This window comes from Brassica napus, chromosome A2 (assembly GCF_020379485.1).
Source record: "Brassica napus cultivar Da-Ae chromosome A2, Da-Ae, whole genome shotgun sequence".
Classification (NCBI taxonomy): domain Eukaryota; kingdom Viridiplantae; phylum Streptophyta; class Magnoliopsida; order Brassicales; family Brassicaceae; genus Brassica; species Brassica napus.
Window position 1 is genome coordinate 22,321,338 of NC_063435.1, and position 26,557 is coordinate 22,347,894.

The window sequence follows — 26,557 nt, forward strand, 5'->3', positions numbered from 1 at the left end:
TTACAGCTGAAAGGTGTGTCACACATTTCATTTATTACATTCGTTAAGATGTAAGTGGGTTGTGTTTGAAAGCTATATATAATATGAGAAATGCAGAAAGACTGAAAACTCAATGCATGCTGCTTACTAAGGTTTTTAATGGTTTGGAGTGAAAGGTTACCTACAGTGCTTCGAAGGTACAATGTATTTTTCTGATTAACACTATGATTTATCTACATAACCAATTAATTGATGTTATACATTTCTTGTGGGTCTCTTTAGGTATTCAACCGGTCTTATGAGTTGCTTCAGGGGATCATAGAGCTGGGCTGAGAAGAGAGGAAACAATATCTAGCGAGAATGTCGGAGGCTCACACAAGCCAGATATTTGCAAGGATTACAAAGATACTGGATACTGCGGATTAGCCTCACATGACTGTGGGTGTTACAAAGTGGGATGAACATATAGAAAGAATGGGAAGATAAATACAGCTATAGGAGTTTAAGATGAGAATTATGACGGCACTGACATCAGCGACGTGGACAAAGATATATTGCCCTTTGTCTGCTTCATATGCAGAGACCTTTCGTGGATCCAGTTGTCACCAATGGAAGCATTACTTATGTGCTGTCTTTATGGTTTAGTTAAGAGAGCCCTCTGCTGTCTGCTCAACGTTTTCTGGATAGAGCATATTTAGATTAAGGGGAATTATGTTGGAGTAAGCTTGAATTAGCTTGAAGAAGAAGCTAACCTAATCCCACCGAGATATGGTTTACTAAGAGGATTAGGAAATATCTATAAAAGCTATTACTAATAAGATTAGGAGATATCTAAGTCTTATATAAAGGAGTTGCAAAGCTGTTGCATCCCTTGTGAGTTTTAAGATTGTTAGAGAGATAGCTTAAGGTTTTGAGAGGATTTTCCTTAAGATTAATAAGAGAGCAAATTCTTATTATTGTGGTCTTGCATATACAATCGAGAAACTCATACTATATTTGGTATCAGAGCTTACATGAAACACTTAAAAGATCATCATGGGGGACATTGTTATAGCGAAACCGAAGGAAGGAGGAGGCTCTTCTTCCACGATAAAGTGCCCTATGCTTACAACAACTAACTACACGGTCTGGGCAATAAGGATCAAACTTTTGTTAAAAGTACATAAAGTCTGGGATGCAGTGGAGAATGAGTCAGATAACGGAGAAAAGAACGACATGGCCACAGCCCTAATTTTTCAGTCCATACCTGAAACACTTGTGCTGCAAGTAGGCGACCTAGATACGGCGAAAAAGGTTTGGGATTCGATTAAATCACGATATATGGGGGCAGATCGTGTTCGTGAAGCAAGACTACATACATTAATGTCTGATTTTGAGAGATTGAAGATGAAAGACAATGAATCTATTGATGATTTTGTTGGAAAGCTAGCAGAAATCTCATCGAAATCAACCGCTCTAGGAGAAGACATTGAAGAATACAAACTCGTGAAGAAATTTTTGTCTAGTCTTCCACGAAAGAAGTTCATACACATCGTTGCATCACTTTAACAAGTACTTGACCTCAAAACTACAACTTTCGAAGATATTATCGGTAGATTGAAAGCATATGAAGAAAGAGTGCAAGAAGAAGAAGAAACACAGAAAACACAGAGTAAACTCATGTATGCAAATAACGAGTCTCAGCCTACCTCAAACTCACAAAACCGCGACTACAACAACAACTATAGAGGCCGTGGACGCGGTGGACGCTATTATAACCGCGGGAGAGGACGAGGAAGGTATAATGAACGTTACCAAGAGACTTTCGACTACTCAAAAATTCAGTGCTTCCGCTGTGATAAGTATGGTCATTATGCATCTACTTGCCCTGATCGTCTATTAAAGCTACAAGAGACTACTGAGACCAAGGATGAAAGCACACTAGAGGTAGAAGAACTAATGGTACAAGAGGTTGTATATCTTAATGAGAAGAATGTCAATCCTAAAGCGTTCGAGGCAAGCAAAGATAATATATGGTATCTAGATAATAGGGCAAGTAATCACATGACTGGCAACCGCAAGTACTTCAAACGAATTGACGAGTCTGTCACAGGAAAAGTAAGGTTTGGTGATGACTCACGTATTGATATCAAAGGCAAGGGTTCGATATTATTTTACAGCAAAGATGGAGGAAAGAAACTCTTGGCCGATGTCTATTACATACCAGACTTGAAAAGCAATATAATCAGTTTCGGGCAAGCTACGGAAGCTGGTTGTGATGTCAGGATGAGAGACGAGTACCTCACGCTAAGAGACAAGGACGGCAAATTGATTACAAAAGCAAAGAGATCACCAAATCGCCTATACAAGGTTATCATCGACATTGTCACTGAGAGATGCTTGCAACTCTCGATACCAAGTGAGTCAGCAAGGTGGCATGCAAGGTTGGGGCACATAGGCAGAGAATCAATGAGGTCAATGATCAACAAAGAACTTGTCGACGGAATACCTAAGATCGCAATCGAGAAGAACACATGTTCAAGCTGCTTACTTGGGAAACAAGCAAGGCATCCTTTCCCACAGGCAACGTCTTTTAGAGCTAAGAGAGCTCTTGAACTCATACATGGAGATCTTTGTGGCCCAATAACACCTATCACACCATCAAAGAAGAGGTACATATTTGTTCTTATTGACGATTATTCTCGGTATATGTGGTCGATACTTCTTGGAGAGAAAGGAGAGACGTTTGAGAAGTTTAAAAAGTTCAAAGCAATCGTTGAGCAAGAGACAGGAACAACTATTACAACTTTCAGGAGTGATAGAGGAGGAGAATTTGTGTCAAACAAATTCCAATCCTACTGTGAAACCAATGGAATTATGAGACAGCTCACGGCCCCATACTCTCCTCAACAAAATGGCGTTGTGGAACGACGAAACAGAACACTTTAAGGTATGACCAGAAGCATCCTGAAGCATATGGACGTGCCTAATTACCTATGGGGGGAAGCAGTGAGGCATGCTACATACATCATTAACAGAGTAGCCACACGGGTGCTTGTGGACAAAACGCCATACGAAGCGTACAAAGGAAGAAAGCCAAGACTTGACCACATTCACGTTTTTGGATGTGTCTCATATGCCAAAATTGAGAAAGGTCACTTGCGAAAGTTAGATGATCGATCACGTCTACTGATACATCTCGGTACTGAACCAGGATCGAAAGCCTATCGGTTACTTGATCCAATAAATAGGAAGGTGGTGGTTAGCAGAGATGTAATATTTGATGAAAGCAAAAGATGGGATTGGAAGAATTGCGAGAAAGAAGACAGTACAGAAGCACTCAATGTCGAGTTTGGAGAATATGGAAATCATGGGATTGATCGAGATGATGAGATGAGATGTGAAGAGAAAAATGATGAGATGGGTCGTAAAGAAGTTAGCGGCAGTGAAATAGTAAAAACAGAGGATCATGAAACAGAGGATCTTGAGGTAGAGGATCATGATCTCAATGAAGAACAGGAAGAAGATGATGATGAGATCACTGAACCTGGATTAAGAAGATCGCAAAGAGAGACCAAGAAGCCAAGCTACTTAGATGATTATATTCTCCTCGCAGAGGTGGAAGGAGAACGTTTGTTGCTAAGCTTAAACGGTGAACCATGAAACTTTGAAGAAGCTAGGCAAGAGAAGGTTTGGAGAGACGCTTGTGAAGACGAGATAGCTTCAATAGTGAAGAACAGGACGTGGGATCTGACAGACCTTCCTGCTGGAAGCAAAGCAATAGGTCTAAAGTGGATTTTTAAGGTAAAGCGAAACTCCGATGGAAGCATCAACAAATACAAAGCAAGATTGGTGGCAAAGGGTTACATTCAACGCCACAGAGTTGATTTTGATGAGGTGTTTGCGCCAGTTGCACGCATCGAAACAGTTCGTTTTATATTGTCTTTGGCGGCTTCAAGAGGATGGGAAGTACATCATCTAGATGTCAAAACCGCATTCCTTCACGGCGATCTAAAGGAAGAAGTTTTTGTCTCACAACCCGAAGGCTTCGAAGTCAAAGGACAAGAGAGCAAAGTATACAAGTTAAACAAAGCTCTCTATGGGTTGCGTCAAGCTCCAAGAGCATGGAATGAAAAGTTAAATAAAGTGCTTGGAGAGATGAAATTTGTCAAATGCGCCAAGAAACCGGCTCTGTACCGACGTCAAAACAAAGAACATCTCCTTCTCGTAGCCGTATATGTTGATGATCTCCTAGTAACAGGAACAAGCTTGGAGATGATCTTTGAATTTAAGAAAGGGATGTCCGCACGGTTTGAGATGAGTGACTTAGGAAAGCTCACTTATTACCTAGGGATTGAGGTCGATCAACATGCTGAAGGGATCACTTTGAAGCAAGAGAGATATGCTAAGAAGATATTGGAAGAAACTAGAATGCAAGATTGTAACATGGTATATATTCCAATGGATCCAAGTCTTAAATTATCTAAGGCGTGTGATGAGCGACGAGTAGATGAGAAGGAATACAGGAGAAACGTAGGGTGTCTCAGATATCTTCTTCACACCAGGCCCGATCTCTCTTACTCAGTTGGGGTAATGAGTAGGTATATGGCAGAGCCAAGAACTTCACACGCAGCAGCAATGAAACAAGTACTTCGCTACTTGCAGGGAACTCGTTCTCATGGTCTTACCTTCAAGAGGGGAACTAACTCGAAACTTAGTGGCTACAGTGATGCGAGCCACAACGTTGATGATGATGATGGGAGAAGTACTACTGGTCATGTTTTTTTATTTCTTAGACTCACCAATCACTTGGTGTTCTCAGAAGCAAGAAACGGTGGCTCTATCATCATGTGAAGCAGAATTCATGGCAGCAACTGAGGCAGCAAAGCAGGCTATTTGGCTTCAAGAACTTCTTAGTGAGATAGTTGGTAAATCATGTGAGAAAGTGGTTATCTACATCGACAATAAATCGGCTATAGCTCTTACCAAGAATCCGGTGTTTCACGATCGAAGCAAACATATTCATAGACGATACCACTTCATAAGAGAATGTGTTGATAACAACTTGATCGAGGTTCATCACATAGCAGGAAGCGAGCAACGAGCTGATATTCTAACAAAAGCGCTCGCAAGGATTCGGTACAAAGAGATGAGGAGTTTAATCGGCATTGAAGATCTATCAAGAAATGGATTCAAGCTTAAGGGGGAGAATGTTGGAGTAAGCTTGAATTAGCTTGAAGAAGAAGCTAACCTAATCCCACCGAGATATGGTTTACTAAGAGGATTAGGAAATATCTATAAAAGCTATTACTAATAAGATTAGGAGATATCTAAGTCTTATATAAAGGAGTTGCAAAGCTGTTGCATCCCTTGTGAGTTTTAAGATTGTTAGAGAGATAGCTTAAGGTTTTGAGAGGATTTTCCTTAAGATTAATAAGAGAGCAAATTCTTATTATTGTGGTCTTGCATATACAATCGAGAAACTCATACTATAAATTAGGTTCTATAGCTACGAAATAAACCATAATTAAATATCTAACCAAAAAAAAAAAACACCTCCATTATTTCTGTATTATATACTATATTACCCTTACTCTTCCGGTTAATGAAAGATAAACTACTTCTTTTTTTTCTTCTTCTTACATTATCAACTACCACACTCTTCTTCCATCTCCATCACTTTTTTCCGTCATCACTAACTCTATAATCACCACAAACATCTCCAAATCTATAATATCTGATACATAAATCATATAAACTTCTGAATTTTACAGATCACGATATGGTTGAAGCGTCTTCATTTATCATATAAGTTTCAAGTTGTACTATATACTATTTAAACAATATATACTATGTTTGTTACTATTCTATTTCAATAATGTTTCATATTATATAATGCGTCCATATTTTGATATTTGGGGTAGGGTTTATATTTTTTTTTAGGGTTTAGTGATTTGTGTTTTGAGTTTAGTTTATAGAAGATCTGAGTTGACTTTGGGATAATCATTTTCCCTGCAATCATATATATATGTCAAAATTTGAACATTAATAATAATATATATATTATATTATTTTGTTTGTTACTATTCTATTTTGATAATGCTTCATATTATATACCATGTGAAAATTTGATATTTGGTGTAGGGTTTATATTTCTTTTTAGGGTTTAGTGATTAGGGTCTTGAGTTTTTTTTTAAGATTTAGTGATTAGTGTTTTGGATTTAGTTTATGGAAGGTTTGGGTTAACTTTAGGGTAATCATTACCTTATTTCATATTTGGTTTGTTACTACTCTATTTTGATAATGATTCATATTATGTATTATGTGCAGATTTGATATTTGTGTTAAGGTTTATATTTCTTTTTAGGGTTTAATGATTAGTGTTTTGGGTTTATATTTCTTTTTAAAGTTTAGTGATTAGTATTACCATTTCATTTGTTACTATGTACTGTACTATGCTATTTCATTTGTTACTATTCTATTTTGACAATATTTCATATTATGCACTATGTATAGATTTAAAATTTAGATTAAAGTTTATATTTCTTTTTAGGATTTAGTGATTAGTGTTTTGGATTTGGTTTATGAAAGATTTGGGTAGATGTTTTGGTAAACATTACCTCTACTATTATTAAACTATTTATAATTTCATTAATATGAACTATACCATTTAGAATGTTTTATTCTATTTACTGTTTATCTTCTTCTATAACATTATCTCTTTCTCCAATCATCGCAGTCATAACATAACCAGCACTGCTTGTTTTGGATTTGACGAGCTCTGTTTCATCCTTAATTACTTCTATTGTAGCCACCATGTTTGTAATCACCACCACCGCCAGCGGCGCGATAACCACTATTGCCGCAATAATCATCAACGTCGTTTCATTCTAAGATAAATTAGGATGACTGGAGGAAGAAATAATTTTACTGGCAACCGATTCAAAAAAAGGACAAAACGGGAAAAATATTGCCTAAATGCTATGAGATCTAATAACGTCAAAATCAACGCCATATTCTTAATGTGTTACCGAAATATGGCTAGTGGGCAAATGAGCCCTTAGATTAATATTTAAGTGTTTTCAAAACAAACAAAAAAACTAACATACACTCATTATGATTGTACAGAACAAACGATTTATATATAAAAAGACATGTTCCCTCAAATTTTCAAGACTCAGGGGAAAAGCACAAAACGAAGTAATTATTTTAATTATCGGTGGTTTATATATGTTTACTTATTTATAGATAAATTTTTATTATTTTTGTTATTTTCTCATAAAAACATAAAATAACAAAGCATATATATTTGCTCCAATGATACTCTATTTTCCACTCTATTTTCCACTCTAAAATAGAGTTTAAAGTAAATATGCTCCAATGATACTCTATTTTCCACTCTATAATAGAGTAAGAAATAGGTTTACTCTAAATATAGAATAACTTATTTATTTTTTGTTTATCACTCTATTTTTCACTCTAAAATAGAGTAACATTGGAGTAGAATTAAACTCTATTATAGAGTTACTCTATTTTGAAATGGAAAATAGAGTAAACCATTGGAGATAGTCTTAGTTTTTAGGGTTTTTTATTTTTAATTTATTGTTCTTCTACCCTATGGAGCTTGTCACAACCAAGAAGTTAGAACCATGACCGTGTTGCAAAGCTACAAAACCTGAAGGAACGTATTTATCTCAAGAATATGTCCAACACGTTTCCAACACGTTACAAAAATTAACCATGTTGTTGCCCAAAAAAAAAAAGAAAAGAAAGCAATGCTTAAGAAAAAAACAAAAAGAATGAATAAAAGGATCTGATTCTTTTAAGGGAAATTAGGTGAGATGACGCTACAAAAAAGCATAATTGATTGAGTAGCCAATTACCCTAACTTTTCACTGTTTCACATGGCTTTTATATAATATTGCTGTATTACCCCTGCTTGAAACCGGAGAAACCTGCTAGAAAAAAATAAAATTAAAAATTACTATTTTGCAAAAATATGTCGTGTCTCTTCCAGATTCACACCCCTTTGAATAGTTTCACTCCAGATTCTCTCCACCGTGTATTCTCTGATTACAATCCCTTCCTGATTCGCATTCCAATTTGTGTTGATCCTTGCCGAAAAGACCTGTGTAGTGGCGATCACCTCCATCTATGCAAATGGCACCATTTTCCGTCACCACCGTATGTTCTTCTCTTCTATTTACTGTATCAACAACAAAATCTGTCTCTCTGATACGGTTATATGTATTATCTCCACTGATGTTGCGAGATACAGTTACATTTTTTCGCCGTGGATGAAGTTGATCGGAGAAGATAAACAGTGTTTGTTTTGTTCTATTCTATTCGCATATGGAATAGAAATGTAAAACAATATGTATTATGTTTGTTCTATTCTATTCGCATATGGAATAGAAATGTAAAACAATATGTGTTATGTTTGTTCTATTCTTGTTATGAAATGCGATATATTCTGCTACTCTTCTATTTTATCATGTTCCATTACATTTGATGATTACTAAAGAGTGTTTTATTTTGTTAAGAAATATAGTTTTTGAACAAGTAAATATCGTGCTATGATCTAGATTGTGTAGTTTAATATTACATAATATAATTTAATTTTACATAATATATGTAATTTTTTAGACTTTGATATTTGGGTTTAGGATTTATATTTGGGTTTAGGGTTTATATTTTGGTTTAGGGTTTAGTGAATATAATTTAGGGTTTAGTATTTAGAAGGTGAGGGGATATGGTTGGGGGATCAGCATTAACTTCTTCCATGAAATCATAGATATTTCATCATTTTGTTCTATTCGGGTTTAGTTTATGAAAGATTGGGGTTGACATTGGATTAGGCTTTATATTTCCGTGTAGGGTTTATATTTAGGGTTTAGGGATTAAAGTTTAGGGTATAGTTGGGTACAGTTGGGTCACATTAACCTTTTCCATGAAATCATAGATATTTCATAATTTCACCAATATATACCATACTATTTATTTTGTTACATTCTATTTGGGTTTATGGTTTATATTTGAGTTTAGGGATTAGTGAATATAGTTTAGGGTTTAGTATTTAGAAGATGAGGAGGTATAGTTGGGATCAACATCAACTTCTTCTACGAAATTATAGACATTTCATAATTTTACCAATATATACCATATTATTTATTTTGTTTCATTCTATTTGGGTTTAGAATTTATATTTGGGTTTAGAATTTATATTTGGGTTTAGAGTTATGTATTTGAGTTTAGGGTTTATTGATTAAGGTTTAGGGTTTAGTATTAAGGGGTTGGGGTGGGATTTGGATAATGTTTAGTATATATGGGTTAGATTTGAGATAATGTTTAGTATTAGAGTATGTGAGTGAGGTTAGAAATCTGTTTTATTTCGGTGATGTGGAATAGAACACTGAAACATATGTTTGTGGTTATAAATATGTGACGTGGTTCCTTATATTCACTCAGATGTGATTTAAATATTAGCCATACCTCAATTTGTTTACGTCATCTAACTTTCTATCTTTCACCGGTTACTTGCACCAACCAAGGGTATTACCGGATCAAATGGGCCTTAAATGTTAGTTACCCAATTACGTCAAAATCAATGCCATTCTCTTAATTTCACTTCAAATTTTGGCTATTTGGCTAATTGACCCATCTTTTAATCTGGACACAAAAGTCAAAAACCTAGTCACGAAAAGGATGACATGTCAAGCCGCTTCTCTGCCACGTCAAGGTCAAGCCGTTTCTAGCAGAAACTTGAACAGTCCTGTTCCTCTCTTCTCCGATTAACTTTTAACCACATATACGCCCAGATACACAAACACCTGTTTGTCTCGAACTTGAGCTTTGTATTTCATGTATCACTCGAACTTAAGCTTTGTGTTTCATGCTATTCACCAAAGCCATAATACCTTTCAACAAACCTTTTCCACTCTAGAATAAATCAACTGGTCACCCTTGAAAACATTACTGTATTGGCTTCTTTCAAAGTCAATCTTGGACTCATTTCCATATAGTCAATCCCACACATCATCCCAAAGTATAGACCAACAATGCTCATCTCAATTTTGTACTCGAACTCGTCACCAACTAGGATACCATGAACTTCTTCTACCCTATAATCTGTGTTAACACACATGTTTTGCTCCTTGAGCATCATCTTAACGTCGTGATCAATACGTGTTGTGCGTTTAGCTTCAACATCAACCAAGAGCTCCTTGAAGATCATCTTGAAAAGCCTACAAGCTTTGCTCACTTTCTCACGAGGGCAAAGATCCCTCTCCATTAGTGGGATGGTCACACCACTATGTGTTTGACTCTGTCTCTTAAGAGCATCATCATATTTAGACCTCCGGTTTAACTAATAATAATGGAGGATCAGAAGAAGAAGAAAACTCAAAATCAAGTTGCAAGCACAAAATAAAGTATATAAAAAGAAAGAAAATGCACAAAAGGTTTGAGATTCAGAAGAGGCACAGTGAAATAAACAAAAGGTAGAGAGTAGTAGTTTAATTACTGGGATAAGCTTGCGTAGGCTGCTGAGAGGCTTGAAGATTTTTGTTCTTTAGAGCATTAGCATTGGCAGCTTTGGAAGGCCCCGCTTGGGTTGAGGGATAAACAGCTAACATAACAGAATAGAAGCAAAGACAATGTCAAGTGACAGTTTTAAGGTAAGATACAAGGAGAAAATCAAGAAACAAGGAACATAAGTTTATTAACAGCGACAATTAGAAGGAGGTGAAGATAAACGTTGCAGCTTTGTTCTCTCAGTAAAGCTTAAGTTCTCTCTCGTGGCAAAGGAGGCAACTTTGGAAGGTCCTTCTTGACTTGAAGGAGAAACTGCATAAGCATTGGTGGAAGGTTCCGCTTGTCTTTGATTCACACGTCCTGAAGTTGATCCCCTCATTGTTTCAAATAAACGTTGCAGTTCTGCTTTCTCAGTAAATCTTAAGTTCCCTCAAAGGAGGCAGCTTTGGAAGGTCTCGCTTGACTTGAAGGAGAAACTGCATAAGCATTGGTGGAAGGCTCCACTTGTCTTTGATTCACACATCCTGAAGTTGATCCCCTCATTGTTTCAGATAAACGTTGCAGTTCTGCTTTCTCAGTAAAGCTTAAGTTCCCTCTCGTGGTAAAGGAGGCAGCTTTGGAAGGTCCTGCTTGACTTGAAGGAGAAACTGCATAAGCATTGGTGGAAGGCTCCGCTTGTCTTTGATTCACACATCCTGAAGTTGATCTCCTCATTGTTTCAGATAAATGTTGCAGCTCTGCTCTCTCAGTAAAGCTTAAGTTCCCTCTCGTGGCAAAGGAGGCAACTTTGGAAGGTCCCGCTTGACTTGAAGGAGAAACTGCATAAGCATTGGTGGAAGGCTTCAATTGTCTTTGATTCACACATCCTGAAGTTGATCCCCTCATTGTTTCAGATAAAGTTTCCAGCTCTGCTCTCTGAGTAAAGCTTAAGTTCCCTCTCGTGGCAAAGGAGGCAGCTTTGGAAGGTCCCACTTGACTTGAAGGAGAAACTGCATAAGCATTGGTGGAAGGCCCCGTTTGTCTTTGATTCACACATCCTGAAATTGATCCCTCATTGTTTCAGATAAACGTTGCAGCTCTACTCTCTCAGTAAAGCTTAAGTTCCCTCTCGTGGCAAAGGAGGCAGCTTTGGAAAGTCCCGCTTGACTTGAAGGAGAAACTGCATAAGCATTGGTGGAAGGCTCCGCTTGTCTTTGATTCACACATCCTAAAGTTGATCTCCTCATTGTTTCAGATAAACATTGCAGCTTTGCTTTCTCAGTAAAGCTTAAGTTCCTTCTCGTGGCAAAGGAGGCAGCTTTGGAAGGTCCCGCTTGACTTGAAGGAGAAACTGCATAAGCATTGGTAGAAGGCCCCGCTTGTCTTTGATTCACATCATCCCAAAGTGTAGACCAACAACGCTCATCTCAGTTTTGTACTCGAACTCGTCACCAACTAGGATACCAGGAACTTCTCCTACCCTATAATCTGTGTTAACACACATGTTCTGCTCTTTGAGCATCATCCTAACGTCGTGATCAATACATGTTGTGCGTTTAGCTTCAACATCAACCAAGAGCTCCTTGAAGATCATCTTGAAAAGCCTACGAGCTTTGCTCACTTTCTCACGAGGGCAAAGATCCCTCTCCATTAGTGGGATGGTCACCCCATTATGTGTTTGACTCTGCCTCTTAAGAGCATCATCATACTTAGATCTGCGGTCTAAACAATAATAATGGAGGATCAGAAGAAGAAGAAAACTCAAAATCAAGTTGCAAGCACAAAATGAAGTATATAAAAAGAAAGGAAAGGCACAAAAGGTTTGAGATTCAGAAGAGGCACAGTGAAATAAACAAAACGTAGAGAGTAGTAGTTTTATTACCGGGATAAGCTTACGTAGGCTGCTGAGAGGCTTCAAGATTTCTGTTCTTTAGAGCATTAGCATTGGTAGGTTTGGAAGGCCCCGCTTGGGTTGAGGGATAAACAGCTAACAGAACAGAACAGAAGCAAAGACAATGTCAAGTGTCAGTTTTAAGGTAAGACACAAGGTGAAACTCAAGAAACAAGGAACCGAAGTTTATTTACAGCGATGAGTAGAAGAAGGTGGAGATAAACGTTGTAGCTATGTTCTCTCAGTAAAGCTTAAGTTCCTTCTCGTCGCAAAGGAGGCAGCTTTGGAAGGTCCCGCTTGACTTGAAGGAGAAACTGCATAAGTATTGGTGAAAGGTTCTGTTTGTCTTTGATTCAGACATCCTGAAGTTGATCCCCTCATTGTTTCAGATAAACGTTGCAGTTCTGCTTTCTCAGTAAAGCTTAAGTTCTCTCTCGTGGCAAAGGAAGAAGCTTTGGAAGGTCCCGCTTGACTTGAAGGAGAAACTACATAAGCATTGGTGGAAGGCCCAGTTTGGCTTTGATTCACACATCGTGAAGTTGATCCCCTCATTGTTTCAGATAAACGTTGCAGCTCTGCTCTTTTAGTAAAGCTTAAGTTCCCTCTCGTGGCAAAGGAGGCAGCTTTGGAAGGTCTCGCTTGACTTGAAGGAGAAACTGCATAAGCATTGGTGGAAGGCTCCGATTGTCTTTGATTCACACATACTGAAATTGATCCCCTCATTGTTTCAGATAAACGTTACAGCTCTGCTCTCTCAGTAAAGCTTAAGTCCCCTCTCGTGGCAAAGGAGGCAGCTTTGGAAGGTTCCGCTTGACTTAAAGGAGAAACTGCATAAGCATTGGTGGAAGGCTCCGCTTGTCTTTGATTCACTCATCCTGAAGTTGATCCACTCATTGTTTCAGATAAACGTTGCAGCTATGCTCTCTCAGTAAAGCTTAAGTTCCCTCTCGTGGCAAATGAGGCAGCTTTGGAAGGTCCCACTTGACTCGAAGGAGAAACTGCATAAGCATTGGTGGAAGGCTCCGCTTGTCTTTGATTCACACATCTTGAAGTTGATCCCCTCATTGTTTCAGATAAACGTTGCAGCTCTTCTCTCTCAGTAAAGCTTAAGTTCCCTCTCGTGGCAAAAGAGGCAACTTTGGAAGCTCCCGCTTGACTTGAAGGAGAAACTGCATAAGCATTGGTGGAAGGCTCCGCTTGTCTTTGATTCACACATCCTGAAGTTGATCCCCTCATTGTTTCAGATAAACGTTGCAGCTCTTCTCTCTCAGTAAAGCTTAAGTTCCCTCTCGTGGCAAAGGAGGCAACTTTGGAAGGTCCCGCTTGACTTGAAAGAGAAACTGTATAAGCATTGGTGGAAGGCTCTGCTTGTCTTTGATTCACACATCCTGAAGTTGATCCCCTCATTGTTTCAGATAAACGTTACAGCTATGCTCTCTCAGTAAAGCTTAAATTTCCTCTCGTGGAAAAGGAGACAGCTTTGGAAGGTCCCGCCTGACTTGAAGGAGAAACTGCATAAGCATTGGTGAAAGGCCCCACTTGTCTTTGATTCACACATCCTGAATTTGATCCCTCATTGTTTCAGATAAACGTTGCAGCTCTGCTCTCTCAGTAAAGCTTAAGTTCCCTCTCGTGGCAAAGGAGGCAGCTTTGGAAGTTCTCGCTTGACTTGAAGGAGAAACTGCATAAGCATTGGTGGAAGGCTCCGATTGTCTTTGATTCACACATACTGAAATTGATCCCCTCGTTGTTTCAGATAAACGTTACAGCTCTGCTCTCTCAGTAAAGCTTAAGTCCCCTCTCGTGGCAAAGGAGGCAGCTTTGGAAGGTTCCGCTTGACTTAAAGGAGAAACTGCATAAGCGTTGGTGGAAGGCTCCGCTTGTCTTTGATTCACACATCCTGAAGTTGATCCCCTCATTGTTTCAGATAAACGTTGCAGCTATGCTCTCTCAGTAAAGCTTAAGTTCCCTCTCGTGGCAAATGAGGCAGCTTTGGAAGGTCCCGCTTGACTCGAAGGAGAAACTGCATAAGCATTGGTGGAAGGCTCCGCTTGTCTTTGATTCACACATCTTGAAGTTGATCCCCTCATTGTTTCAGATAAACGTTGCAGCTCTTCTCTCTCAGTAAAGCTTAAGTTCCCTCTCGTGGCAAAGGAGGCAACTTTCGAAGCTCCCGCTTGACTTGAAGGAGAAACTGCATAAGCATTGGTGGAAGGCTCCGCTTGTCTTTGATTCACACATCCTGAAGTTGATCCCCTCATTGTTTCAGATAAACGTTGCAGCTCTTCTCTCTCAGTAAAGCTTAAGATCCCTCTCGTGGCAAAGGAGGCAACTTTGGAAGGTCCCGCTTGACTTGAAAGAGAAACTGTATAAGCATTGGTGGAAGGCTCTGCTTGTCTTTGATTCACACATCCTGAAGTTGATCTCCTCATTGTTTCAGATAAACGTTACAGCTATGCTCTCTCAGTAAAGCTTAAGTTCCCTCTCCTGGAAAAGGAGACAGCTTTGGAAGGTCCCGCCTGACTTGAAGGAGAAACTGCATAAGCATTGGTGAAAGGCCCCAGTTGTCTTTGATTCACACATCCTGAATTTGATCCCTCATTGTTTCAGATAAACGTTGCAGCTCTGCTCTCTCAGTAAAGCTTAAGTTCCCTCTCGTGGCAAAGGAGGCAGCTTTGGAAGGTCCCGCTTGACTTAAAGGAGAAACTGCATAAGCATTGGTGGAAGGCTCCGCTTGTCTTTGATTCACACATCCTGAAGTTGATCCCCTCATTTTTTCAGATAAACATTGCAGCTCTGGTTTATTAGTAAAGCTTAAGTTCCCTCACGTTGCAAAGGAGGCAGCTTTGGAAGGTCCCGCTTGACTTGAAGGAGAAACTGCATAAGCATTGGTGGAAGGCTCCGCGTGTCTTTGATTCATATCATCCCAAAGTGTAGACCAACAAGGATCATCTCAGTTGTGTACTCGAACTCGTCACCAACTAGGATACCAGGAACTTCTCCTACCCTATAATCTGTGTTAACACACATGTTTTGCTCTTTGAGCATCATCCTAACGTCGTGATCAATACGTGTTGTGCGTTTAGCTTCAACATCAACCAAGAGCTCCTTGAAGATCATCTTGAAAAGCCTACGAGCTTTGCTCACTTTCTCACGAAGGCAAAGATCCCTCACTATAAGTGGGATGGTCACCCCACTATGTGTTTGACTCTGTCTCTTAAGAGCATTATCATATTTAGACCTGCGGTCTAAACAATAATAATGGAGGATCAGAAGAAGAAGAAAACTCAAAATCAAGTTGCAAGCACAAAATGAAGTATATAAAAAGAAAGAAAAGGCACAAAAGGTTTGAGATTCAGAAGAGGCACAATGAAATAACCAGAAGGTAGAGAGTAGTAGTTTAATTACTGGGATAAGCTTGCGTAGGCTGCTGAGAGGCTTGAAGATTTTTGTTCTTTAGAGCATTAGCATTGGCAGCTTTGGAAGGCCTCGCTTGGGTTGAGGGATAAACAGCTAACAGAACAGAACAAAAGCAAAGATAATGTCAAGTGTCAGTTTTAAGGTAAGACACAAGGTGAAACTCAAGAAACAAGGAATCGAAGTTTATTTACAGCGATGAGTAGAAGAAGGTGAAGATAAACGTTGTAGCTATGTTCTCTCAGTAAAGCTTAAGTTCCTTCTCGTCGCAAAGGAGGCAGCTTTGGAAGGTCTCGCTTGACTTGAAGGAGAAACTGCATAAGTATTGGTGGAAGGTTCTGTTTGTCTTTGATTCACACATCCTGAAGTTGATTCCATCATTGTTTCAGATAAACGTTGCAGTTCTGCTTTCTCATTAAACCTTAAGTTCCCTCTCGTTGCAAAGGAAGGAGCTTTGGAAGGTCCCGCTTGACTTGAAGGAGAAACTGCATAAGCATTGGTGGAAGGCCCAGTTTGGCTTTGATTCACACATCGTGAAGTTGATCCCCTCATTGTTTCAGATAAACGTTGCAGCTCTGCTCTCTCAGTAAAGCTTAAGTTCCCTCTCGTGGCAAAGGAGGCAGCTTTGGAAGGTCCCGCTTAACTTGAAGGAGAAACTGCATAAGCATTAGTGGAAGGCTCCGCTTGTCTTTGATTCACACATCCTGAAGTTGATCCCCTCATTGTTTCAGATAAACGTTGCAGCTCTGCTCTCTCAGTAAAGCTTAAGTTCCCTCTTGTGGCAAAGGAGACAGCTTTGGAAGGTTCCGCTTGACTTGAAGGAGAAACTGCATAAGCATTGGTGGAAGGCTCCGCTTGTCTTTGATTCACACATCCTGAAGTTGATCCTCTCATTGTTTCAGATAAACGTTGCAGCTTTGCTTTCTGAGTAAAGCTTAAGCTCCCTCTCGTAGAAAAGGAGGCAGCTTTGGAAGGTCCTGCTTGACTTGAAGGAGAAACTGCATAAGCATTGGTGGAAGGCCCTGCTTGTCTTTGATTCACACGTCCTAAGTTGATCTCCTCATTGTTTCAGATAAATGTTGCAGCCCTGCTTTATCAGTAAAACTTAAGTTCCTTTTCGTGGCAAAGGAGGCAGCTTTGGAAGGTCCCGTTTGACTTGAAGGAGAAACTGCATCAGCATTGGTAGAAGGCCCGCTTGCCTTTGATTCACACATCCTGAAATTGATCTCCTCATTATTTCAAAACATAAAATGGAAAGTGAGACAATAAGTATGGAGGAGGAACAGAGGACCTGTTCCGTTTTTACCAGTGGCAAAGAACAAAAAAAAAAGGCACACGAAGAGTAGAGAGTAGTACGCTCACAGATCTTTGGTCTCTTAGATCCGACAGAAATTGGCCTGACTTGTATTTGACTCTGCACCTTCACTGTTGTTTGGTTCTTTTTAGTGGAATCATCTTCTATAAACCAAAAAAAGAAAGAGAAAATATAGACAATAATTAAGGAGAAACAGAGGATCAGAAGAAGAAAAAAAAATCAATACCAATACCGGTTTTACCAGTCGCAAGAAGAAAAAGAAGTCAAAACCAATACCGGTTTTACCAGTCGCAAGAAGAAAAAGAAATATAAATAAAGAAAGAAATAATAAAGAAAAAAGAGAGTAGTGCGCTCACGGTTCATTGCGCTCTTAGAGCATGTTTATTGCTATAACCCCTATGTAGGTTCTTAGTCAGTATTTTAGTATCAAAATCAAGTTAAGAGTTAATGTTAAGAAACACCTAATTTTGGACCTCCAATGCTAGTTTCTTAAGTTAAAGGTTCTTAAGAATTTTTTTCAAAATTTTAAATAACTATTCACCTGGTTTGCTTTGCTTCCAAGACTCATCTGCTTCTTAAACAGAAACAGAAACTTGATCTTCTCCCTCCCAATGCTTCTGAAATAAAAACAGAAAGAGAAACAGAATACACTTAAATAAGTTCAACAGAAACAGAACAACAAATCCAAACTCGACATACTTCTGAAGAGTAACATTACATAACCAGAACAACAAACACACAACTTAAACAAACAGAAACTGAAACTTACAGAAGAGAGGGGATAGGATATACATGCGTGCCGTCACATTGCGAGATATTGCCAACCAAAAACAGAAAGGAAATTTTAGCTCAAATTTTCAAGACTCAGGGGAAAAGCACAAAACGAAGTAATTATTTTAATTATTGGTGGTTTATATATGTTTACTTATTTATAGATAAATTTTTATTATTTTTGTTATTTTCTCATAAAAACATAAAATAACAAAGCATAAAAACATAAAAATAACAAAACAGCAATAAAAACATAAATTTATTAAAAACTTATAAGATAACCCAAATTAAGTAATATAAAAAGCATAAATTTAAAACACATATAAGAAAAAATCATAAAAATAACAAATATAATCCATTCACAATATTTTCCACATTTCATTAAATCAACCAAACTAAAAAATTTAATCTGATAGCTTTTTCTCTTTTAATCACTGAACTCAAATTAAATGAAGTTAACAAATTATTGATACAAAATCACAACTAAATTAATGGAGAATCACAAAATATATAACAAATATAAAAATAAAATAAGAAACATAAGAAAAATATATAAAAATAAAATGTAATATATGTTTTAAAGTTAGTGTCAGAAATTCCAAAACAAATCTTGAACATAAATCTAAAACTGATTAAAAACATAAATTTAATATTGATATGAAAACCAAAAATATATAATTGCACTGTGTCTGAACTTAAGAGATAATATAAAATAATTTAGCAAAAAGTCATAAAATATATATTAAAAATTTAACAGAGGAAAAAACAAAAACAAAACATTGCTCTATTTAGACAATTTCAACAATCATATTAAGAATTACTTTACCACACCAAAACAGAAACAAAGAAAAACAATAACAACATTCTGATTTATGAAAAATATATATACATATTTTTTCAAAATAAATGCAATTACTAAAACTAAATATTTTAAAAGTATTTTTTTTACGCGAAGCGCGGACCGACTGATATAGATCATACGGTAATCACATCTTATATTTAAAAGAGGCATTCACTCGTTCTTCATTCTGCCACGTCATTAAATATGGTTACGAGAAGCGGCCACATATTTCTCTCACATTCGAATACTTTGTTTTCATTTTGATTTTAAATAGGCTTTCACAGAAGTGAAAACTTTCACCTCATAGATATTACAAGTTTCACTGATTCAATGAATGCAACCACGATCACTCATTCAATAATCCTTATCCCTCATCAAATCGGTAGAACTCTACCTATAAAAAAGGTAAGGCCTCATCCCTTGAGAATCATCCTTACAATTCCAATAGTTTAATGGTTAACTCCTTTGTTCTACTTGCTGATTTGAAGGCCGGACGTTGTTGCTGCTGCTCCCATTTTTAATTTGATTTGCTATTCCATTATCTCCGACTTGGTCCACAAACATAAGAATTAGCTTTAAATAGCTACACAGCTGTTGGTGATGGCCTCGAGCTCCACCACTTCGATTATCGTTTTTATTCAAACAAAATTCTCAAGCTTCAAACAAAATTCTCAAGGTTCAAAATTCTTCTTTCACTCCAAGAAAAAAGCTGAGGATTCCACGACATTATGTTTTCCCTTTCGACGGTACCAAGTATCGAATATAGGCATGATATGTTCTGATTATTTTCCAGCCATATTTCGGCAAAAGTTACTATGATACACATGTTTCTTACTCACAAAATTGCAGGACATATGGCATAACACCTTGGAAGATCTATATAAGACGGAGTTAATAGATACAAGGTATTGTGCTCTTGATTTAGAGTCTTTTTTTGTCGCTTTGTTAATTTTTTTTAAATATGATTGGCCAACTTCATTTCTCAGATCATATGAAGCGACTGGAATCCTCTGCTTAAGAGTTAAGACCAAGCAAGAAATGGTCCATAGATACTCATATTTGTTCCTAATAAAAAATAGAGCTTATTTTACCAAAACCGAATATCACCCAACAATAAACTTAAGAAATGAGACCGATGAACACCAGGAACAACATTCCCAACCCAGGAATACCATTTCTAACCCAATTGGATGGCTAATGTTTTGATTGCCAGTTTCTCACCAAAATGGAGATTTTTTTTTTTGGAAAATTTTGCATAGACCTTATGGCTGGTGAGAACCTCAAAAAGAGTCATATACATTAGTCGTTAGATACAAATTATTTAACTGAGAATGACATAACAACTCAATCATGATGATGCCATAGAAGCAAAAATTCAAAACAAAATTTACTTACAAACAAACTAACCAATCACTTAAATTAATAAAATAGTATATCTCACACACATATATTTCAAATGTAAACCTAAAATACAAACGGTAAAATTATATAAAAATAATAATCTAGATCACAAGTAAAGTATATCTCGTCCGTAGGCCGGACCGACCCTAGTTGTAAATATTTAATTGTATTTTTTATGTGCTATTGTAAAAAGGATCTCGCATTTGGCTCGGGACGTTTGATACCGCGATTGAAGCGGCTAGAGCTTACGACGAAGCAGCGTTTAGACTTCGAGGATCCAAGGCCATTTTGAATTTTCCGTTAGAAGTCGGCAAGTGGAAGCCACGCTCCGATGGTGACTGCGAGAATAAACGGAAGAGAGACGAAATCGACGATGAGGATGTGACGGTGGTGGAGAAACTGTTGAAGACGGAACAGAACGTGATGCTCTGAATTCATCGAAGGAGATAAGTCTCACATCACTTATATGCTTCTTAACGTGATTAGAGTGGAAGAAAAGTCAAAACAGGTTAAGACTAAGATGAAGCAGAAGAAATGTTTCAAATCTAGAAGATTCAAGTTCAAACACAAGCCACAACCACAGTCTATGATAAAAGGATTAGCGATCTTCAAACCAGTTTCAAAGGTCGTGTTTGGTGGAATTTTAGGTGGGTTCAGCGCATCAGATGTTGAGTTTAAGACGTTTTCAGTCTCAAACTGCCGTAGTAACAATTCCTACACAGTCCACTGTGTTAGAAGAAGATTAAACAAATCACAAACGGGAAATTAACAGACTTGTGCAATGGAAATTGGCTGCAACCTGCAACAAAAGCAGATGGAAAGTCGGTGAAGTGTTGGCGAGCTCAGTTCACATCATCACATGGCACATAAATAATAACGTAGCATGAGAACATGACAGTTTCAGGACTTATGTTGAGACTTTTGGTGAGTCTTGAGTGCAACATTGGAAAGGGCTTATTGCGATTACTGTTTGGGGCTAAAATTAGTGCTATTAGAAGTAGGGATGGTAATACAGACGCATCAGCTGTAGTCTGTAGCACACTCTTTACAGCCTTCTGCGTTGGCACACAAATATTCAGAAAATGTTTTTGTGCTTCTTACTCAATGAAATTGACAACGAGTATCAAAACTCTTTGATCACAAGATTCTCAGAACATTTCAGACCCTGAGATAATTGAATGAAAAGTGACTATAGATTTGTAATATATGTGAGTAAGACAAGTAATAATGAGCAAAACTAAGTTACCACCGGATCTGAGACAAACAGAGAAGTTGCTCTAGTTTGAGCTTATTTTATCTTCGGTTGCCTTCTTCCACAAGGCGGTGGAGAAAATAGTCTCAAGCCAATACAATATCTCAAACACAATGTCTTTTAAACTAAACTCGTTCAAATCCGATTTTTGAAGAAACACAATTTGTTGGAGGTTAGTTTTGCAAATAAATTAACCCTAATTAAGAAGCTATATATGCTACACAATTTGTTGGGGGTTAGTTTTTAGGGTTTTTTATTTTTAGTTTAATGTTGTTCTACCCTATGGAGCTTGTCACAACCAAGAAGTTAGAACCATGACCGTGTTGCAAAGCTACAAAACCTGAAGGAACGTATTTATCTCAAGAATATGTCCAACACGTTACAAAAATTAACCCATGATCATGTTGTTGACAAAAAAAAAGAAAGCAAAGCTTAAGAAAAAAAACAAAAAGAATGAATAAAAGGATTTGATTCTTGGGTCCCTTGATTCTTTTAAACTGGACACAAAAGTCAAAAACCTAGTCACGGAAAGGATGACACGTCAAGCCGTTTCTCTGACACGTTCTAGCAGAAACTGGAAGAGTCCTGTTCCTCTCTCCTCCGAGTAACTTTTAACCACGTATAAGCCCAAATACACAAACATCTGTTTGTTCCTATTAAGGATGTTAACGTAGAGTAAAATAACCCAACCCAGCCCAATCTACAGATAACCCAACCCAGTTTATACCCAACCTGCAAAAATCCAGAAACATCAAGGTTAAATTCCAAACCCAAAAAATAACCCAATAGAGTATAGGTTTATCCATGGGTACCCAAAATATTATCTTATTTATTCTAAAAATATCATGTAAAATATTAATATCATTAATGCCAGCTTTAATATATAAACAAGATTTCGTAATTTTATAGAAAAATTTGTTTTAGCGCAAAAACTCGTTTACGATTTTGGCGGGAAAATCCGTTTTCGATTTTGACGGGAAAACTCGGTTTTGCGGTTTCAACAGAAAAATTCAATTTTTCGGTTTTGGCGGGAAACCTCATTTTGTGATTTTGGCGGGAAAACTCGATTTTGCGATTTTGACGGGAAAACTTGCTTTGCGGTTTTGGCGGGAAAACTCGTTTTGCAATTTCGGCGGGAAAACTCGGTTTTGCGGTTTCGACAGAAAAATTCGATTTTCTGGTTTTGGCTGGAAAACTCATTTTGCGACAGAAACTTCCTATGAGTACATCCACGAATAACTCGAACTGCAGCTTTGTGTTTCATGCTATTCACCAGAGCCATGTTACCTTTCAACAAACCTTTTCCTATCCCAGAGTACAGAAGCTGGTCACCCTTGAAAACGTTACGTTACGCTCAATTCTGAGATCAATCCTGTACTCCTTTCATTTCATGACAGTCAATTCCACTCATAATCCCAAAATGTAGACCAACCACGCTCATCTCAGTTTTGTACTCGAACTCGTCACCAACTAGGATACCAAGAACTTCTCCTACCCTATAATCTGTGTTAACACACATATTCTGCTCCTTGAGCATCATCCTAACATCGTGATCAATACGTGTTATGCGTTTAGCTTCAACATCAACCAAGAGCTCCTTGAAGATCATCTTGAAAAACCTACGAGCTTTGCTCACTTTCTCACGAGGGCAAAGATCCCTCTCCATTAGTGGGATGGTCACCCCACTATGTGTTTGACTCTGTCTCTTATTCCTAAGAACATCATCATATTTAGACCTGCGGTCTGAACAATAATAATGGAGGAACAGAGGATCAGAAGAAGAAGAAAATTCAAAATCAAGTTGCAAGCACAAAATGAAGTATATAAAAAGAAAGAAAAGGCACACAAGGTAGGGGTGGGCGTTCGGGTACCCGTTCTGGTTCGGATCGAGTATTTCGGATTTTCGGGTATTTCGGTATAGAGGTGTAGAACCCGTTCGGGTATTTCTATATTTCGGGTCGGGTTCGGGTATTTTTAGTTCGGATTCGGTTATTTCGGATCGGGTTCGGATATTTAGATTTTGAAAAAAAAAATTAAAATTTTTATTTCTCAAGTTTCTAGTATTTAAAAATATAACTTTCAGTTAACTAATTTTTTATTTTTAATAGATTGAATGGTTAATAGATTTGGACATAACATTTTAAAACTAAAAAGACATTAATTTAGTTATTTTTTTAAAAAAATTGGATGTAACTTTTTGTTAATTTTTGAAAAAAAAACTTGACATGCATTTTAAGTGAGTAGCAAATTATTTTTCCCGTAATTGTATGTACATCTTATGAACTTAAAGTATGTGTAGTATCAATATAATTATTTTATATAAAATGAGAGATGTAAACTAGAAATATAAGGTTAATTATACATATGTTCGGTTATCTTCGGATATCCATTCGGGTTCGGGTATTACCCGTTCGGGTTCGGGTATCCAATCTCTCCTTATTCAATACCCGTTCGGGTATTTTGCTACTTCGGTTCGGATTTCGGTTCGGGTTTTTCGGATCGGGTTCGGATGTCATTTCGGATATCGGGTAAAGTACCCACCCCTAACACAAGGTTTGAGATTCAGAAGAGGCACAGTGAAATAAACAAAAGGTAGAGAGTAGTAGTTTAATTACTGGGATAAGCTTACGTAGGCTGCTGAGAGGCTTGAAGATTTTTGTTCTTTAGAGCATTAGCATTGGCAGCTTTGGAAGGCCCCGCTTGGGTTGAAGGATAAATAGCATTAGCTTAGGGAGAGGGAGCAGCATATCTCTGGACATTTGTATCAGTCCACAATGCTAACAGAACAGAAGCAAAGACAATGTCAAGTGACAGTTTTAAGGTAAGACACAAGGAGAAACTCAAGAAACAAGAAACAGAAGTTTATTTACAGCGACGAGTAGGAGGAGGTGAAGATAAACGTTGCAGCTCTGCTCTCTCAGTAAAGCTTAAGTTCCCTCTCATGGCAAAGGAGGCAGCTTTGGAAGGTCCCGCTTGACTTGAAGGAGAAACTGCATAAGCATTGGTGGAAGTCCCCGCTTGTCTTTGATTCACACATCCTGAAGTTAATCCCCTCAATGTTTCAAAACCTAAAAAGGAAAGTGAGACAATAAGTATGGAGGAGGAACATAGACCTGTTCCGTTTTTACCAGTGGCAAAGAACAAAAAGAAACATACAAAACAAAAGGGCACACAAAGAGTAGAGAGTAGTGCACTTACGGTTCTTTGCGCTCTTAGATTGACCAGGAAGAGTAACGACTTGTGTTGGACTCTCTCTTGTCTTCCTAATCACATCATAGCTCACACTTTTCGAAGTTGATACATTAGCATTGGTGGAAGTCCCCGCTTGTCTTTGATTCACACATCCTGAAGTTGATCCCCTCATTGTTTCAAAACCTAAAATGGAAAGTTAGACAATAAGTATGGAGGAGGAACAGAGGACCAGTTCCGTTTTTACCAGTGGCAAAGAACAAAAAGAAAAGGCACACGAAGAGTAGAGAGTAGTAGTGCGCTCACAGATCTTTGCTCTCTTAGATCCGACAGAAATAGGCCGGACATGTCTTTGACTCTGCACCTTCACTGGTGTTTGGTTCTTCTTAGTCGAATCATCTCCTATAAACCAAAAAAAGAAGGAAAAAATATAGACAATAATTAGGGAGAAACATATGATCAGAAGAAGAAAAAAAAGTTAAAACCAATACCGGTTTTACCAGTCGCAAGAAATAAAAAAACTAGTCTTTGACCAGCGCGCCCACGCGGATGTTATTTTAATTTGCAATGTCAATTTTTTTTATCAATTTTCTTGATATAGTTGTATATATGTAACCATGTTAATTAGGGATGGTTTTTTTGGTTTAATTCTGAATTCGGCTTGGTTTATTTGGGTCTAAGAAAACTTTAACCAAAGTCAACCCAAATTAGTTTAGTTTGGTTTGTGCTTATTTAGTTCATTTGTGTTGATTTTTTAGTTTTTTCTAGTTCAGTTACAAAAATATAAACAAATCATCATTTGACAAGAAATTTTTTTTTTTCATTTTTAAATATAAAGCCAAACATCACAATAAGCATGTAGAAGATGTAATCTAATAATTTTATGTTGTTATCATTAAACCTAAGATAAATATCATAGGTAATTTTTTAATTGTGATATTAATGTAAGAGATTCATATTCTTTTATTTTATTGTTAGTTGCGTTTTTCTGTTAATTTTAAAGTAAAATATAAATTATATTTAATTGTTTAGGTTAAATGGTTAAATATATAAAATCTTAATGTTACTAGTATATTTAATTAATCTAATTTAAAAATACTTCAGTTTTTTTTGTTCAATTTAAAACCGAACCATTTGGATAGATAAAAAAATCTTCAACGAAATGATTTAGACATATACTTAGTTTGGTTTGGATCGGTTTGGGTTCGGATGGGTCGGTTTAGTTTGGTTCGGTTCAGATTTTTTCCTCATCCTATTGTTAATTAATACTTAGTAGTGTATTTTTTTCATCACTTAATAATGTATTCTATGGTGATAAAAAAAACAAAGTTATAAATTCACATAAATTATTCTTGTTAATATATATCTTGTGTTGACAAAAAAAAATATCTTGCAAATGGATAATATACATTGTAGGAATATAATAAAAAATTACAATGGCAAGTATCTTTATTATTGTTATTAATATCATAGCTTAAATTTAGGGGTTAGTTATGTTAAGTTAGTAAGATGTTCAATGATTTTAGGAATATTTACTTGATCTCTTAACAACTAAATGTACTATATCGATAAAAAAAAATTAATTTTTGAGTTAATGCTATGTCTAACTAAATTATGATTTGCTTGTTAGTGGGGTAAGAAGTAAATGGGATTTTTATTGCTTAGTGTAATATGCCGTGGAGTACTATGAATAATTAGTACAGTTTTAGAGTTAATACCAGTGGCATTACATTGTAATTATTTAGGAAAAATAAGGGTCAAATTTTATTTTTACTCTTGTTTTAGTAGTTTAGATATATAACACACATTTTAAAAATGTTTATATATTTTATGATTGTATATATATAACAAAAATGTTTACCAGAAAATGGGTTTTCACGTGTTGGTTGGAAAAATGATTATGTATAATAAACAAAATTAGCAAGTTAATTACTTTAGCTTAGGAAAAATTAAAAAAAAAGATTAACATTAATTAAAAAAAAACTCATATCCCAATTGAAAAGACCATAG

The 26,557-nt window shown here is 37.0% G+C and overlaps 1 protein-coding gene and 2 pseudogenes across 1 annotated transcript; 1 reads left to right on the forward strand and 2 right to left on the reverse strand.

Annotated features, from left to right (window-relative positions):
- Positions 1-1,014: 1,014 nt before the first annotated feature.
- Positions 1,015-1,527, forward strand: LOC106413533 (uncharacterized protein PHLOEM PROTEIN 2-LIKE A7-like). Its single transcript, XM_013854295.1, has one exon. It carries the CDS (start codon positions 1,015-1,017, stop codon positions 1,525-1,527), a length of 513 nt encoding a protein of 170 aa, XP_013709749.1.
- Positions 1,528-9,698: 8,171 nt separating this feature from the next.
- On the reverse strand, positions 9,699-13,597 carry LOC106413560 (annotated as a pseudogene).
- A 1,680-nt stretch (positions 13,598-15,277) lies between these two features.
- On the reverse strand, positions 15,278-24,895 carry LOC106413567 (annotated as a pseudogene).
- Positions 24,896-26,557: the final 1,662 nt, after the last annotated feature.